The following is a 13,717-nucleotide window of genomic DNA, read 5'->3' as shown; positions in this document are numbered from 1 at the left end:
GTTGAAAAAAAATCAGAGCCTGGGGTGCGCTGGGCAAAAACTAACGCGGGGTTAGTTGTAACACGGACTGTTTACATTGTTGCACAAGGTTGAGCGTTTTATTTTTCTGCTATTTTTTTCCACGCTGCCAAAAGACGATCTTCTGCAAATTAATAGAAATGTATAATGTTTTTCCAGAGAGTTATTGATGAACGAGTGTTTTGGTGGCAAGTAAGTACATTTTTTCATCATGGTTTTTTTTTGGTTTCTAAGTTGGGTGTGTAAGATACCAAATCCAATGCTATGTCATATTAATCCGTGTCTTGTTGACTAAACATAGTTTTGAAATATGTCTGCAGCTCTTAGCAACTTTTTTGGTGGGCTTGAAAATATTTTGACCCAGCGGGGTTAATTGTAACGCTGTGTTACAACTAACCCCTCAGCACTTACGATATGAAAACCGCTAACGTTAGCGTAATTCTTGCCATTGTTTTAAATAAACTACACACAAATGATTGCTGGCTGCCAACAAAATAAATGTGCCTGTCTTATCAAAAATCGTGTGTCAAATTTATTTTTGTTCATATCTTTAATATTAATTGAATAAGGTTACGTCAAAGATTGAAATCATAATGAAATGAATGGATAAAATCAGACTTCGATGCTCATTATCTCAGAATTTGATTTTGAAACTGTAGTATGGTTATTACAGACTGGGTCACATATAAAAAAAAATGTTTGTCATAATTGTGCTGCTTTTTCTCACATATTTAGACATTTGTATCCATTTATAATTGAACTATTGTTAGAAAAGAGCTGGATGAATGAATACAGTGTAGATACCTGTCTATTATAGACAGATATATAAACAATATCCACTTCAAGTATATAGACAAAATAGTATTGAAATATTTGCCTGTAAAACTTAATTTTTAGCAAGTGTTACAACTAACCCCCCTGTCTGTTACAATGAACCCCACCTATGGGGTAAGTTGTAACGTTTGCACTTCTGTCACGTTTGGTGTAATTGTCCAAGAATGATAAGTACTAGGAACAAACTTCAAATGTTCATTTGTAGCAGAGATGTGTGTGTTGAACGATTGGGCCAAAACCAAAAAGCGTTAGGTTGTGCCCGCTCTCCAATACAGCTGAACTGAATAAATGGCAGATAACAATCATAATGTTGTTTTGTAGAAGTACTTTATTTCTGGTTAGTACACATTGCTCTACGACAGAAATGTAACGTTGCACACAAACACATGTGGTGATCATCACAGGGAACCTTTTAACATCAGAAAAAAGTTTTAAAACTACCTTCAATACAATCAATGTTTAACAATTTTGGATATATTACTGTACCCTATGACCTTTTTTGTACCTTTAAAGGTACAGTTCAATGTTTTGTACCCCACACCTTAAACTGGTACAAAATTGGTCCTTAGGATATAATATTGTACCCCAAAAGATGCAACATTTGAATACTTTGTATACCATAAAGGTCAAAAATGAACCTTCAATGATACCACCCCAGTTTTGTACCTTGATTTCTGACATTGCAATTGTTTTTTATTACATTTTCTAAAAAATAAATCCTTTGTAACCTTTAATCTAGAAAATAACTCCTACTTTGCCCAAGTATAACAAAACTGTGCTGAATGAGCATTGAGGATGAAGCTCTGTTTAATAGGAAGCTGTTTGCGAGTAGGGCAGATTACAGGGATACTTACTGAAATTCTGTGTATGCATCCGGTTTTCTGGAGGTACGTTAGGTCTCCTAAACACAAAACACAGAGCATGGTGCTCCTCTTTATAGGACTGAAGGAGCAACAGGTGGATCTTAAAACGAGAAGAGCAACTAGAAGGATAACATTAATGCTGATGTATTTCCATACATAGACCATATGTCTCTATTGGGGTAACAAAGCTGTTGTTCATAAGGAAAAACAAAATGCACAAACACGATAAATACAATAACAGCTGTCTGCCCTAAAGAAAGATGTTGACAGTAAAAAGCTGTTGGACAGTGTGATTGATTCTGAATATGAATGCCTGATTATATTATTTTATGCTAATATTCATGAAAACTTGATTATAAGTGAAGGCACTAACAAGAAAGGTAGAACTTAAATGTGATAATTATTCACAGTGAGCTTACATGTAGGCTATTCAAAATATATAAATGTAACGCTCTTGTGTCCTTAAAGTGAAATCCAAAACTCAAAGATTTAACATGTATAGAGACTGTCTTAAAGTCAAAAAGTGCTTGTGTCACATTTAAATTAAACAGTAGATCACACTTTTGTAAGGTAATTTTAACACAATGCTGACATTAATTTGAATAATAAGCAAAGTTACATTTGCATTACAGGTTGTACCACATTTACACTTAAAGAATACATTCGATCTCTGTGTTTACTTTTCAGTAGTAATTCATCAGGGCAAAATATCATTTTTATTAAGCAAATTCTTATTAATGCATAGTCTTTATTTAGGAATCTACTTTGAGATGAACTGTTAGTATTATGTTGTGTTTTATTTAACCAATCCTCTTTCTTTACAGTAAGTATGGGGTCTGATGACTGGATTTTTGACTGGGCTAAAGCTAAAGTTTCATTAATAATAAATGTGTATAGCGTGAGCAATAATGATGCAATGGCCATGTGGGAAAAGTTGCTGAAACATCGTGGAGATTTGCAATATTTAACTGTGTTTTTTCTAAAGGATGGGGGGGTGATCTCAGTGTGAATGGAGGTAGGCTGAGTCACAGAAGTTGCTGGGTTTCCATCTCGTGGCGAATTGCTGATTGTGTTTCAGTCGCAGCAATCGATTTCCTCGTTGGCCAGCACAATAGCGGTTCTGCAGGGAATGTAAACCTGATAGGAAGAACCACACAGACAGAAAAAAAGATCAAAGGGACTCTGTGATTGTTTCAGGCAGTCTAACACATTTTTAAAACAATGCATGACATCAAAACGTGTGAAAGACTGAAGAATATGCGCATGAAACCTCATCCATGTCATATATTTAATACAACTCGAGATCAAAAGCTCAAAAATTACATCCCCCCCAAAAAATTATCCCTAGCTGTCACTGGGGACATTAACCTTTCAAAAAGTACCTAAATAGTGCATATTAGTACCTAAGAGGTGCATACTGATACCAAATGTACACAAATCTGTACCTAAATGGTACATGTTAGGACCGTTTTAAAGGGTAGTGACCCCAAGTGACAGCTATACAAACCATTCTGGACCATTTTTTTCTGACAATGTAGTTATCAGGGTATTAGTTAAGCTGCATTCAGACCAGCAGCGACTAGCAGTAGCAGAGCGACACAATCTCATTGATTTCCGGCGACACGAGCGACAGTGACCGTTGACGACTGGATGGGCATGTCCAGTCGCGCGACAAAGTTGAGAAATGTTTAAATGCAAATTGTGAGTGACTTTCCGAAGTGAATACCAATGAGAACGAAGCAGTGGAGTTCATGTCATCCATCTCTCTTCAGTAACTAAAGTGGACGGTACTTATTTGTTTACGACAACCAGATTTAGAAACTCTACTTATAATCTTTATGCTACACTCTCTATATAAATTATAAACTGGCAAGGTGTCTTTTTTGGGTAAATGAATTACATTGATACCGATGACATCATCTGCTCACGAAAGCACTCCAATAAAACTGGACACTAGCAGAACATTTACTTTATTATGAAATATTTGTGATTTGTATGGTGGATGTTAAATTGTAATTCATATGAATACAAGCACTGTAAAAAAATCCTCGTTGCACTTAAATGTTTAAGTTTTAACGACTTGTGCAAGTCATTTCAAACATTTAAAGGTGCCGTAGTAGAATGTTAAACTGACTTATTACACGGCTCTCTGGAATGCTTGATTCTGATTGGTCAGTTGAGACATTTGCAGGTTCGTTCTTTTCAAATAATAACCGCTCCAAAGTAATAACGCATAGCCGGTACTACTTGTACGATTAAAATCGCTCCGCGCCAATAAAGATTACTGTTTGGCGCCATCTTGTGACAAACACTGGACAACCACAATTAAGAATGGAACATTTTGACATTAATTTTAACATGTACGGAAAAAACAAAACATTTAAACAGTGGATAGAAGAATGAACAACGACAAGACACAGAGAGCTTACTGAGACTGAACTTGACAAAATACAGCATGACAGCTACGAAGCCAACACACACAAAAATACAGAATGGGCATTAAAACTTCTCAAAGACTGGTTAAAGAGAAAAAAATGGAGACAGACAAGTATGAAGCAGAGGATCTTAATAAGGTATTACGATCATTTTATGCATCTGTGCAAAGTTTCGCGGAAGGATACAAATGTTAATTTAAAACAAATATGCCAATAACATGTTTCAAATTCATATTCATGTCCAGTTTTTTTTTCTTATGTGGCAAGTAGCCGTGTAATAAGCGGGATAATTTAGAGGCAGCCAGTAGTTATCAGGAAATAAGCCCCTTCAGTGTGATACAAGACCCTCCACTTCGCGTCGGGTCCTGATCACACTGTCGGGGCTTCTTTCCCGATAACTACCAGCTGCCTCTACATGATTCCTTACATATATCTAGGCATAGATGAATAATAAGAGTTCTGTCCATGGTAATGACATATAATGAGCCTCAAACAATATTGTTACCTCCTTCTTATGTAAACATTATGCATGCAAAAGACTGCTAGAAAACAGACCAATCTTAACATAACACCGACTGTGACGTTACAGTCGAGATGAACACCCCCAACATTAAATGACACATTAAATTAATATTTTGAACAATGCTAAAACAAAGTTGTGACTGTTGAGTTAGTGCAATATGCTAGTTAATGCTATATGCTAACATTTAGGCTGAAGTTCTACTATTGACGTTTTGCAGGCCCATATGGAAAATAACAAACTTACCACTCAGAAATGTCCATAAACAATCTCCAAACAATTGATTATTCCTCAAATTACGTATCTTTGTCTGATACAGACTCAAACATAAGATCTGTTTACACACACACAAAGAGAGACTGAAGGAGCTGCTCTGAGAAACAACCAATTTTTATTCATGACCATTTGAAATAAGGCAATAATAGACCATTTCATTCTAAAGGCATAACCTAGGATTGTAAACGAACACGTAGAACTGTCTTTGCATCATTTTTGCACTTAATAAAGCCACATACTGTAGATATCAGAGAACAATTTAACTGATTATTTCAATGCATTCTTTGGCACCTTTAAGCAAATCTGCTTACTACCATCTCAGAAATATTGCCAGAATTAGTTTTGTCTCAAGACAGGACTTAGAGAAACTTGTTCATGCTTTCATCACAAGCAGGGTGGATTACTGCAATGGACTCCTTACTGGGATCCCCAAAAAGACCATTAGACAGCTTCAGCTCATGACGAGAACCAAAAAATCTGAGCACATCACTCCAGTCCTCAGGTCCTTACACTGACTTCCTCTTACATTTAGAATAGATGTTAAAGTATTATTAAATTATTATTATTTTTATTTTATTGTGATTTTTTCTCTTATATATTGTTTTCTCTTTTCTATGTACTGTAAAGCACTGTGAATGAAATGTGCTATACAAATAAACTTGCTTTGCCTTGCCTTTAAGTGCAACGAGGAAGTTTTACAGTGTGTCTACTTTGTAAAAGCTGTCAAGAGAAAGAAATGCTTTTGGAGGACTCGCACCTTGTCCATGCTAACAAGCAAACCTTGACTTTCGCCTGCCACTGATCATCAACGTAACAAAAGTAGCAAATCATTGCTTTTCAAAGACAAGACCTTCAAAATGTCCCATCCTAACTTCTTGTTTTAACAGAAAATATGTCAAGGCAGGAAAGAGAATTGTATTCATCAAAACATTTTGTGTGATATTCAATTTTGATCTTTGGAAAAAAGAATGAACATTATTCAAAACAGAATTAAAGTCCTTATAAAAAAAAATCTAAATTGAATTTTGCAGTTTTCAGTATGAATATGTTAGCCTTAAAGTGCACCCTTTTCATTGCTAGAACGTTTGTGTATTTGGTATAATACAATGTTTTCGCAAGGTTTATGGTTAAAAAACACATTATTTTCCATTTTTGTAGCTCCAGATATACTGCCTCCCTCAAACGCATCGATTTAGTACAAAACTCATGGATTTGAAAAGCTCTGTGTCCCTGATTGGCCAGCTTATCTGTACGTTGTGATTGGCAGCTGTAATGTGATGCTCCTTACCATGTTTGAAGGATTCGATCACAATGCAATGCTAACAGGAGTTAACTTACAGGTTGTGAGTCAAAGCGGGAGGAATTATGATAATGTTGGTCTTGTCTACATCACCAATCCCAGGAGGTAAACTGTTGACTACAATCCGTGTGTTTGTTGTAGTCCAAGAAAAGAGATTTACGTTGGAGACGATAATTCATGTCATCGTTTACTTTGGGGTTTGTACCTTTTGTATATCATTAACATGTACTAACACACACTTACACACCAAAGGAAACGTAAAATCATGAATCGGAAAACAGGTGCTCTTTAAGGATACCCAAGAATGAGTGTGCTCCAAAACATCCACGACATTTACATTTACAAGATACAATTATTCAAAATGTACACTCTTTCACTTCCTCCAATACGGATCAATGATTTTTATGACATCATTCTGCACTTCAGCTTTTCATCACAGTCCACACGTTGATGTAAACTAAACAGCTATTGGCTATTTTATAAGGGGGAGGAGCCACTCACTATGTCCCACCCTACTAAAATTACATCAACACATTAAACAAAGCTGCACATTTCAAGGCACTTCAGTGGGCCTTTAAACAACATGAAGGGAAAAGATAAGCCCCAAGACTTAATTCTTAAACATTTCAAGGTTTACTTCAAAGTAAAAACTATCTGCTAGATAAACAACCCAAGCTGTTAGCCAACCCAGCTACAAATGAATTTAATTTCTCAAACGAAGCATAGTGTAAACCAGAGATATGAGGTGGTTTGTCTTTCATATACGCAATATTAAAGCACCATTCCACTTCTGTCAACCATCCAAACCTCTTCAAACTCTCTTTTATCCTGCGCTCCGCAAAAACCATGTTTCTTCTGCACTAAACCTCTGCAGGTTTCAAGAAGATGCTTGTTCACACCTCCACGTACTGTAGTATCCTGTCCGATCCCTGCCGCTCACCGAGTGTCCTCTCTTATGCTGTCGGGTGCGGTTCAAAACACCATCGAAATCTAAACTCAAAGACAGAGAGGGATTGCATCTCACGAGAAACCCAGAACACGTTCATTCTCTGTTTGTTCCTACACCGGCGCGGCGCAGCGCCACGGGAGCCAAGCATCTCTCGCCGCAAACTGACAACAGACATCGGTGACTAATTAAACAGACTCAGTGAAGAGAAGCAGAGCCGGGGCGCGCCGCTGCCGAGAAAGAAAGTGATATGTTGCACCTGGCTAGACAAAAGCTACCGCTGCGTCGCAGCCTCCATGTGTCAACAGCATTTACTTTCCAGGGCCGCGCAAAACAATGGTGACAAATGGTGGATTAATCGTCTAACAAAGAACAGCAGAGATCTCTAATGTCATTACCGCGATGCGTCGCGCACATGCTGATTATTGTGACCAATGCAATATGCACCTCATTATTAGCATTTGATCACTTCAAATTAGATTCTGATTTGCAAGCGTAGACACGCCGGATTAAACACACGTGAGGTTTGGAATATGAAACGAAGATATAGGGACGGTTTCCCAGACAGGGTTTCTAGTCCCAGACTAAAATGCATGTTTGAGCGGCATTAATTAATTAATTAATGACTTAAACACTTTGTACTGACGCAGAGCTGGCGACTGCCTGGGGCCCCGCAACAAGACGAGGGCCCTCCATGCATAAAATTATTTTGTCATTGCACAAATCTCATAGACGCGATCAGCAAGCAGTACGCGCTTCATGCGCAGGGTTCTTATTGATTAAAATAGGGATCACAAAGACGGTAGGTAAAAAACCCAACAGGATAAATTCCCCACACAACAATCTACATTAAAATGATATAAAATACAAAATCTTAGTATAAGTAAAGACATAAAATTTGCATAATGTACATGATGTCATGGCGCTTGCGGAGATGTGTCTCATTGCGCATGCATGGAAATGAAACGTTTTTTTGTTTTTATATATATCTTCTATCTTTTAAACAGGTATTGTTTTGGAATAGTGAAAACTTTTATCTTGGTATATGTATTGCCTCCCTATGACAAATCGCTTTAATGTTTTTTGTAAAAGAGTCTGCTAAATGCCTAAATGTAAAATGCAAATAAAAGCTCCTAAAAATAAAGTGAAAGCACTAAAATATATTGATTATTGACAATATATAGCAGAGGTTCTCAAAGTCCGGGCCCGAAGGGAATTTGATCCGGATCCACGTTCACTTCATATTGCAAGTGCATTCATTTCTATGTGATTGATTAAATGTGTGCATTTGCTACTTTAAAAATGCATATTAAACTTGTAAACCACTACAAAAAAGGAAATGAAATGTTTTGGATTATGGGTAATGTAGTATCGTATAACAGCGCAATGTTTACGTTACGTCTTTCAATGATGATAAAAAAACAAGACTTATTTTAGTGAGGTTGGGGTGGTAGGCTATGGCAAACTACTATTAAAACAATACATTTTACTAGCTGAAGAGAAAGAGAGAAAAGCAGAGAAAGAAAAGCAATCGCAAGGTAAAGGTATTTTCTGCTTTACATTGTTTAATGCCTATGCTAATTTAAAAACATTAGAAAAATGTCCATAAACCTTTCTAAATTAACCCACATGAAAAAAGACTAGTATACTATATAATTTACTGCAGTAATCTGTATATTAAAATTCTTGGATACTAAAAATATACTAGAGTTCAAAAACAGTATACAGAATACTGTGTCACATAGTAATTATTTTGTATTAATATCCATGATATTTGTATTGATACATAAAGTACTGTAGTTATCTTGCACTAACAACATTGCTTAATAATAATAATAATAATAATAATAATAATGAAATTTTATTACTAACTATAAAACATTTTAAACCAGTGGGGCCCATTTTCAAGGTCTCGCCTAGGGCCCCATAACCCCTGTACTGACATATCTTAACATATATCAGTGCCACTGTTTTGTCTCAAGATGCACACCAGTATTGTTTTTTGTAAGGTTTGATTGTAAAAACTACCAAAATGTCCTGGTATAACTAGTCCTGGATTAATCTAAACCCTGCCCGGGAAAAGATTTCAACCCTGTAACTGAGATACAATTGATAAAAAAAAGTGTTAAGATGGAATACAGTTCTGTATGTATAATATACAGTATTTGGACCCTGTTCACACTTTACATTTACAAGTAATAAAAAGAAATTTAGAATCAAAATGACATTTTTAAGAAAGATAGCACATGCATACTATTAAAGCATTTAGCAAAGAAGTATCTTTTTTATACTTTAAAGCAATACTGAACATGAGGAAGATAAAAAGCATTTGGAGATTTTCTGCTTGTTAAATGTTATTGGCCTAGGGTTGCACTGAAAGGAAAATTCTTGGCCGAAGCTAAATAAAATGAAGAAGAATACAGAGCAACTGAACACATTTTTGCTTTTCATTTTCCTAATTATTTTGCCAATTTTCTCACAATTGCACAAGTTAAATTTTTAAAATGTCCTTTTATATTTATTTCACATTATTTAACAATTACATTTTTAAATTCCAGCCGTCATTATAGGGCTTTTTACACCTGGTCAACCACATAACTGCTAAATGGATATTAATCTGATGTTTTATTCACATGCAAAATGCAAATACCCAGGATTGCTGCCGCCGCGTCTTTCTCATACGCTGCATGATGTTCAGGATGTCTTGAGTAATAAATGAAACTAGTAGTGCTGTATGTTTTCGTGTCTTTCTCTGAAACTTTAAAAGCTTTTACTGATAGCTTTTACCAATATGTTTGCTGCAATTGCACATCTCTAACTGATCTGGTTACTATTTGATTGTGTCATCAAAGACCTCATTGCTAGGTAAAAGTTTCTATTTAAAAGTTGCTATTTTCTGCCAAATAATTTGGGTTGCCAAATTTTCGGTGCATCTCTAACTGGAACATGTTCATCTGTAAGTTTTTTGGCTTTTAGTATCAATATGTTAACCTAAAACAGGGGTCTCCAAAAGGGGTCTCAAAGGTTGCCCGCACAAAGCACATTCTATTAATAGTCTCAACTGTAATATTTATTTATTACATATTTTTTATATTAGCTTGGCTTGGTTTAAGTATGTTAACATTTTAAACAATGATAAAACATGTCAACAAGTAAAATAAAATAAAATCAACAAGTAAAACAAAAAAGTTTTGAGTAGACTATATCAAAAAGTAGCCCCTCCACATTGTTTTATCCATTGTGGTAGCCCTTGCTCACAAAAAGGTTGGAGAGCCCTGACCTAAAGGATATTAACTATAAAGTGATGCGATCCAAAACATTGACAAAATACTTTATTGAAAAAAATATGTGAGCCTGTCAGTAAAATACAGACTAAAGTCACAATCGAATTATAAGATTTTAATCTTTGACATGATATTACTCAGTCAATATTAAAGGATTAGTTAAATTTCTTTAAAAAAATTCAAATAATTTACTCACCACCATGTCATTCAAAATGTTGATGTCTTTCTTTGTTCAGTCGAGAAGAAATTATGTTTTTTGAGGAAAACATTCCAGGATTTTTCTCATTTTAATGGACTTTAATGGACCCCAACACTTAACAGTTTTAATGCAGTTTAAAATTGCAGTTTCTTAATGATCCCAAATGAGGCATAAGGGTCTTATCTAGAAACGATTGTTATTTTTGACAAGAAAAATAAAAAATATGCACTTTTAAAGCACAACTTCTCATCTATCTCCGGTCCTGTGAAGCCCCAGCGTGACCTCATGTAATACATCATCACGTCAAGAGGTCACGGATGATGTATGCGAAACTACGCCCCAGTGTTTACAAGTAAACCGTTCCGACTTTGTTGTATGTCAAAATGATCCTAATTAATGTATTTGTGTCAGTTTATTGTTTAAAATGGTCCGCAAATGTGCATTTCATATAAGTAACATGTGACCTTTCCACGTCATTACGCAATTGCGTGAGGTCACGCTGGCGCGTCACAGGACCGGAGGAAGAAGAGAAGTTGTAGTTAAAAGTGCATATTTTTTATTTTTCTTGTCAAAAATGACAATCGTTTTGCTAGATAAGACGCTTATGCCTCGTTTGAGATCGTTTAGAGTTTTTGAAACTTCGTTGAAAAAAACTGTTAAGTGTTGAGTTAAGTGTTAAGTGCTGGGGTCCATTAAAGTCCATTAAAATGAGAAAAATCCTGGAATGTTTTCCTTATAAAATTATATATTCTTGACTGCACAAGAAAGACATCAACATTTTGGATGACATGGTGGTGAGTAAATTATCTGTATATTTTTTTGAGAAAATTGACTAATCCTTTAAAGATATAAAGGTTATTTTTCACAGAATGTTATTTATATTACTTAGTATGATTTAATGAAGAAAACAGTAAAAAAAAAGACTTTAGACGGGTTTTCACTTGTCTCAGTCTGAAACCGTTGGCTGAACTTCTGATGTATGTAGATCACTTTTCTAGAAACACTTTTTTAACACTGAAAACACGGATTTAAAAGCCAACCTCTGATTTGTTGAATTGTCGTCTGATCAAAGAAAAAAGCTTTTATGCTTCCATCAGTGACGATATGCTTCATCAAGAATAAACGCTGCATGTTTAAAAATATTCAAGGTATTTTAACATGTTTACCATTTTTGTTATAAACATTATAATTGTTCATAAATGAGGGTAGCACACAGTTATTGTGGCAACATCTCCAAACCCTTAAACATGACACAGCACAAAGCAAAACGTGATTGGTTGCTTTACATGTCAGTCACATGGATTCTTGGGAAGGAGTTTTTCACAGACTGGGTCACATATAAGCAATTAAAACTTACCGTGTCTTACTTTTGCTAAAACGGATCAATCATTTCGATGCCATCTTTTTATTTAGATTTCAGACTGTGAAGTAAACTAAATACTATTGGCTATTTTAAAGAGGGGAGGAGCCACTCAATATGACCCTGCCCTAGTTTCATGTATCAATGGAAATCATGTAAATGCAATTAAAATGTGATGAACTACACCTGAGCTTATTCTTCAAAGACACCTGCCTGAGGAGGGTTGACTAGTACATCAAATAAAAACGATTTTGAGGTCAAACTGATAAAAAGTTTTTTTGTTTGTAGAGTCCACTTTTTCTGACTAACGCAACAACATTCATGCATTTTAAATGTGGCTTAAGTGTCTCCTTTATTCCAAAACAATGTATATCCAGTATTCAAAAGCACTTTTTGGTAAAACCTCAAAGTATTACGACTTGTCAAGGTTTGTTATAAGAAACGTAGAAAGGCTGGCAGGGACCGAGTAGCAGGTGTTCGAAGGCCTTGATGGCACGTGTGGTTTATTGTGCTTACGTTAATATTCAACGCGAGAGGGATCCAGCTGAGACGCCTTCCACTTCAAGGACAGTAAATCATTAGTAGGTCTTTGTGATCATGAAAGAGCATTCAAAAAGCGAACGCAAGGTACAGAGCCTGTGGTCTGACGCATAAACAAACAGATGATGTACGAAATGAGGACGTCTGCCTCGCATTTCATTGAATCCCAATTCTGACCTGTGGTTTGTGATCTCCAGAGTTTCAAAGACGATGCAGAAGAGCCTTTGGTCACGGCGCTCGATCGGGTCGACGTTGTGATGCGGTGTGGATCAGCACACATCATGCACGAAACAGACTCGGTTCACACGCCTCCGGGACACACCGGGGGTCTCCGGGATCTGTGAGTAGTCTTATCACGACCTTCTGAAGATGGGCATATTGTGTAACCTTAAAATAAGAACACTCCAAAACAATCCACCGCCTCTTTCTCGCCCTAAAACTCATGCTCCGTGGGTCTCTGGTGAATACTCTCACCAGCTAAACTCGTACACCTGTCTCTTATCTCGTCCGTGCTTTTTAAGTGCTTCTTGACTGAAGCGTGGAGAGAAACTTCAGCTGGATACTGATTTATTGAGGGCAAAAATGTGTCTATTTTACACTACCGGCGAGCTTTACATTCAATTTATTGATTTAGGGTTTAAAGTAGAGATGTGAGTTGATTAAAAATTTGTTACATTTAATGACACAATATGACAAACATTTCCTTATTTATTGGATATTTCACTGAAAACACATTAGGTAACTAAAACTGGATTGGAAAATCAACGCATTGTTTATTTCATCCTATCCTCCAACCCATACAACTTTTTTGGTCGTTTGTCCATTCCCCCTGGGGGGCGATCGAGATGTTTTGGCTTCACTTTTCAGGGCTTGTGAGGCACGCTTGATTCCAAGTGTACCGAGGTCAAACAATCGATTTATATGAAGAAAATATGTAAAAGTGTCATTACGTTAGCTAAGGATGTGTGGCCAAATTCCGAATAAAAATTCCTTATTATGTTTTTTATTTATGCGGAAAAGAGTAAATGCGAATAATAGGAGATGGAAACGAATTTGCCAAATAAATTCTGATGTAACGAACATTAAACCCACGTGACAGATTGTCTAGCTGTATCGTCTGACGTTGTCGCAATGTCCTTGCT

The 13,717-nt window shown here is 36.1% G+C and overlaps 1 protein-coding gene across 1 annotated transcript in view; it reads right to left on the bottom strand.

The window, feature by feature from the left end:
• Positions 1–1,160: 1,160 nt before the first annotated feature.
• Positions 1,161–13,717, bottom strand: part of gbe1b (glucan (1,4-alpha-), branching enzyme 1b) — a 185,812-nt gene continuing 173,255 nt past the window's right edge. The window contains exon 16 of the mRNA XM_065281611.2: positions 1,161–2,852. Within this exon, the coding sequence (XP_065137683.1) occupies positions 2,790–2,852 (63 nt within the window). The 3' untranslated portion in view covers positions 1,161–2,789. The remainder of the gene's footprint in view (positions 2,853–13,717) is intronic.

The sequence above is a fragment of the Paramisgurnus dabryanus genome, chromosome 8, assembly GCF_030506205.2.
Source record: "Paramisgurnus dabryanus chromosome 8, PD_genome_1.1, whole genome shotgun sequence".
In the NCBI taxonomy this organism is placed as follows: domain Eukaryota; kingdom Metazoa; phylum Chordata; class Actinopteri; order Cypriniformes; family Cobitidae; genus Paramisgurnus; species Paramisgurnus dabryanus.
This window is presented reverse-complemented; position numbering and strand designations above follow the sequence as displayed.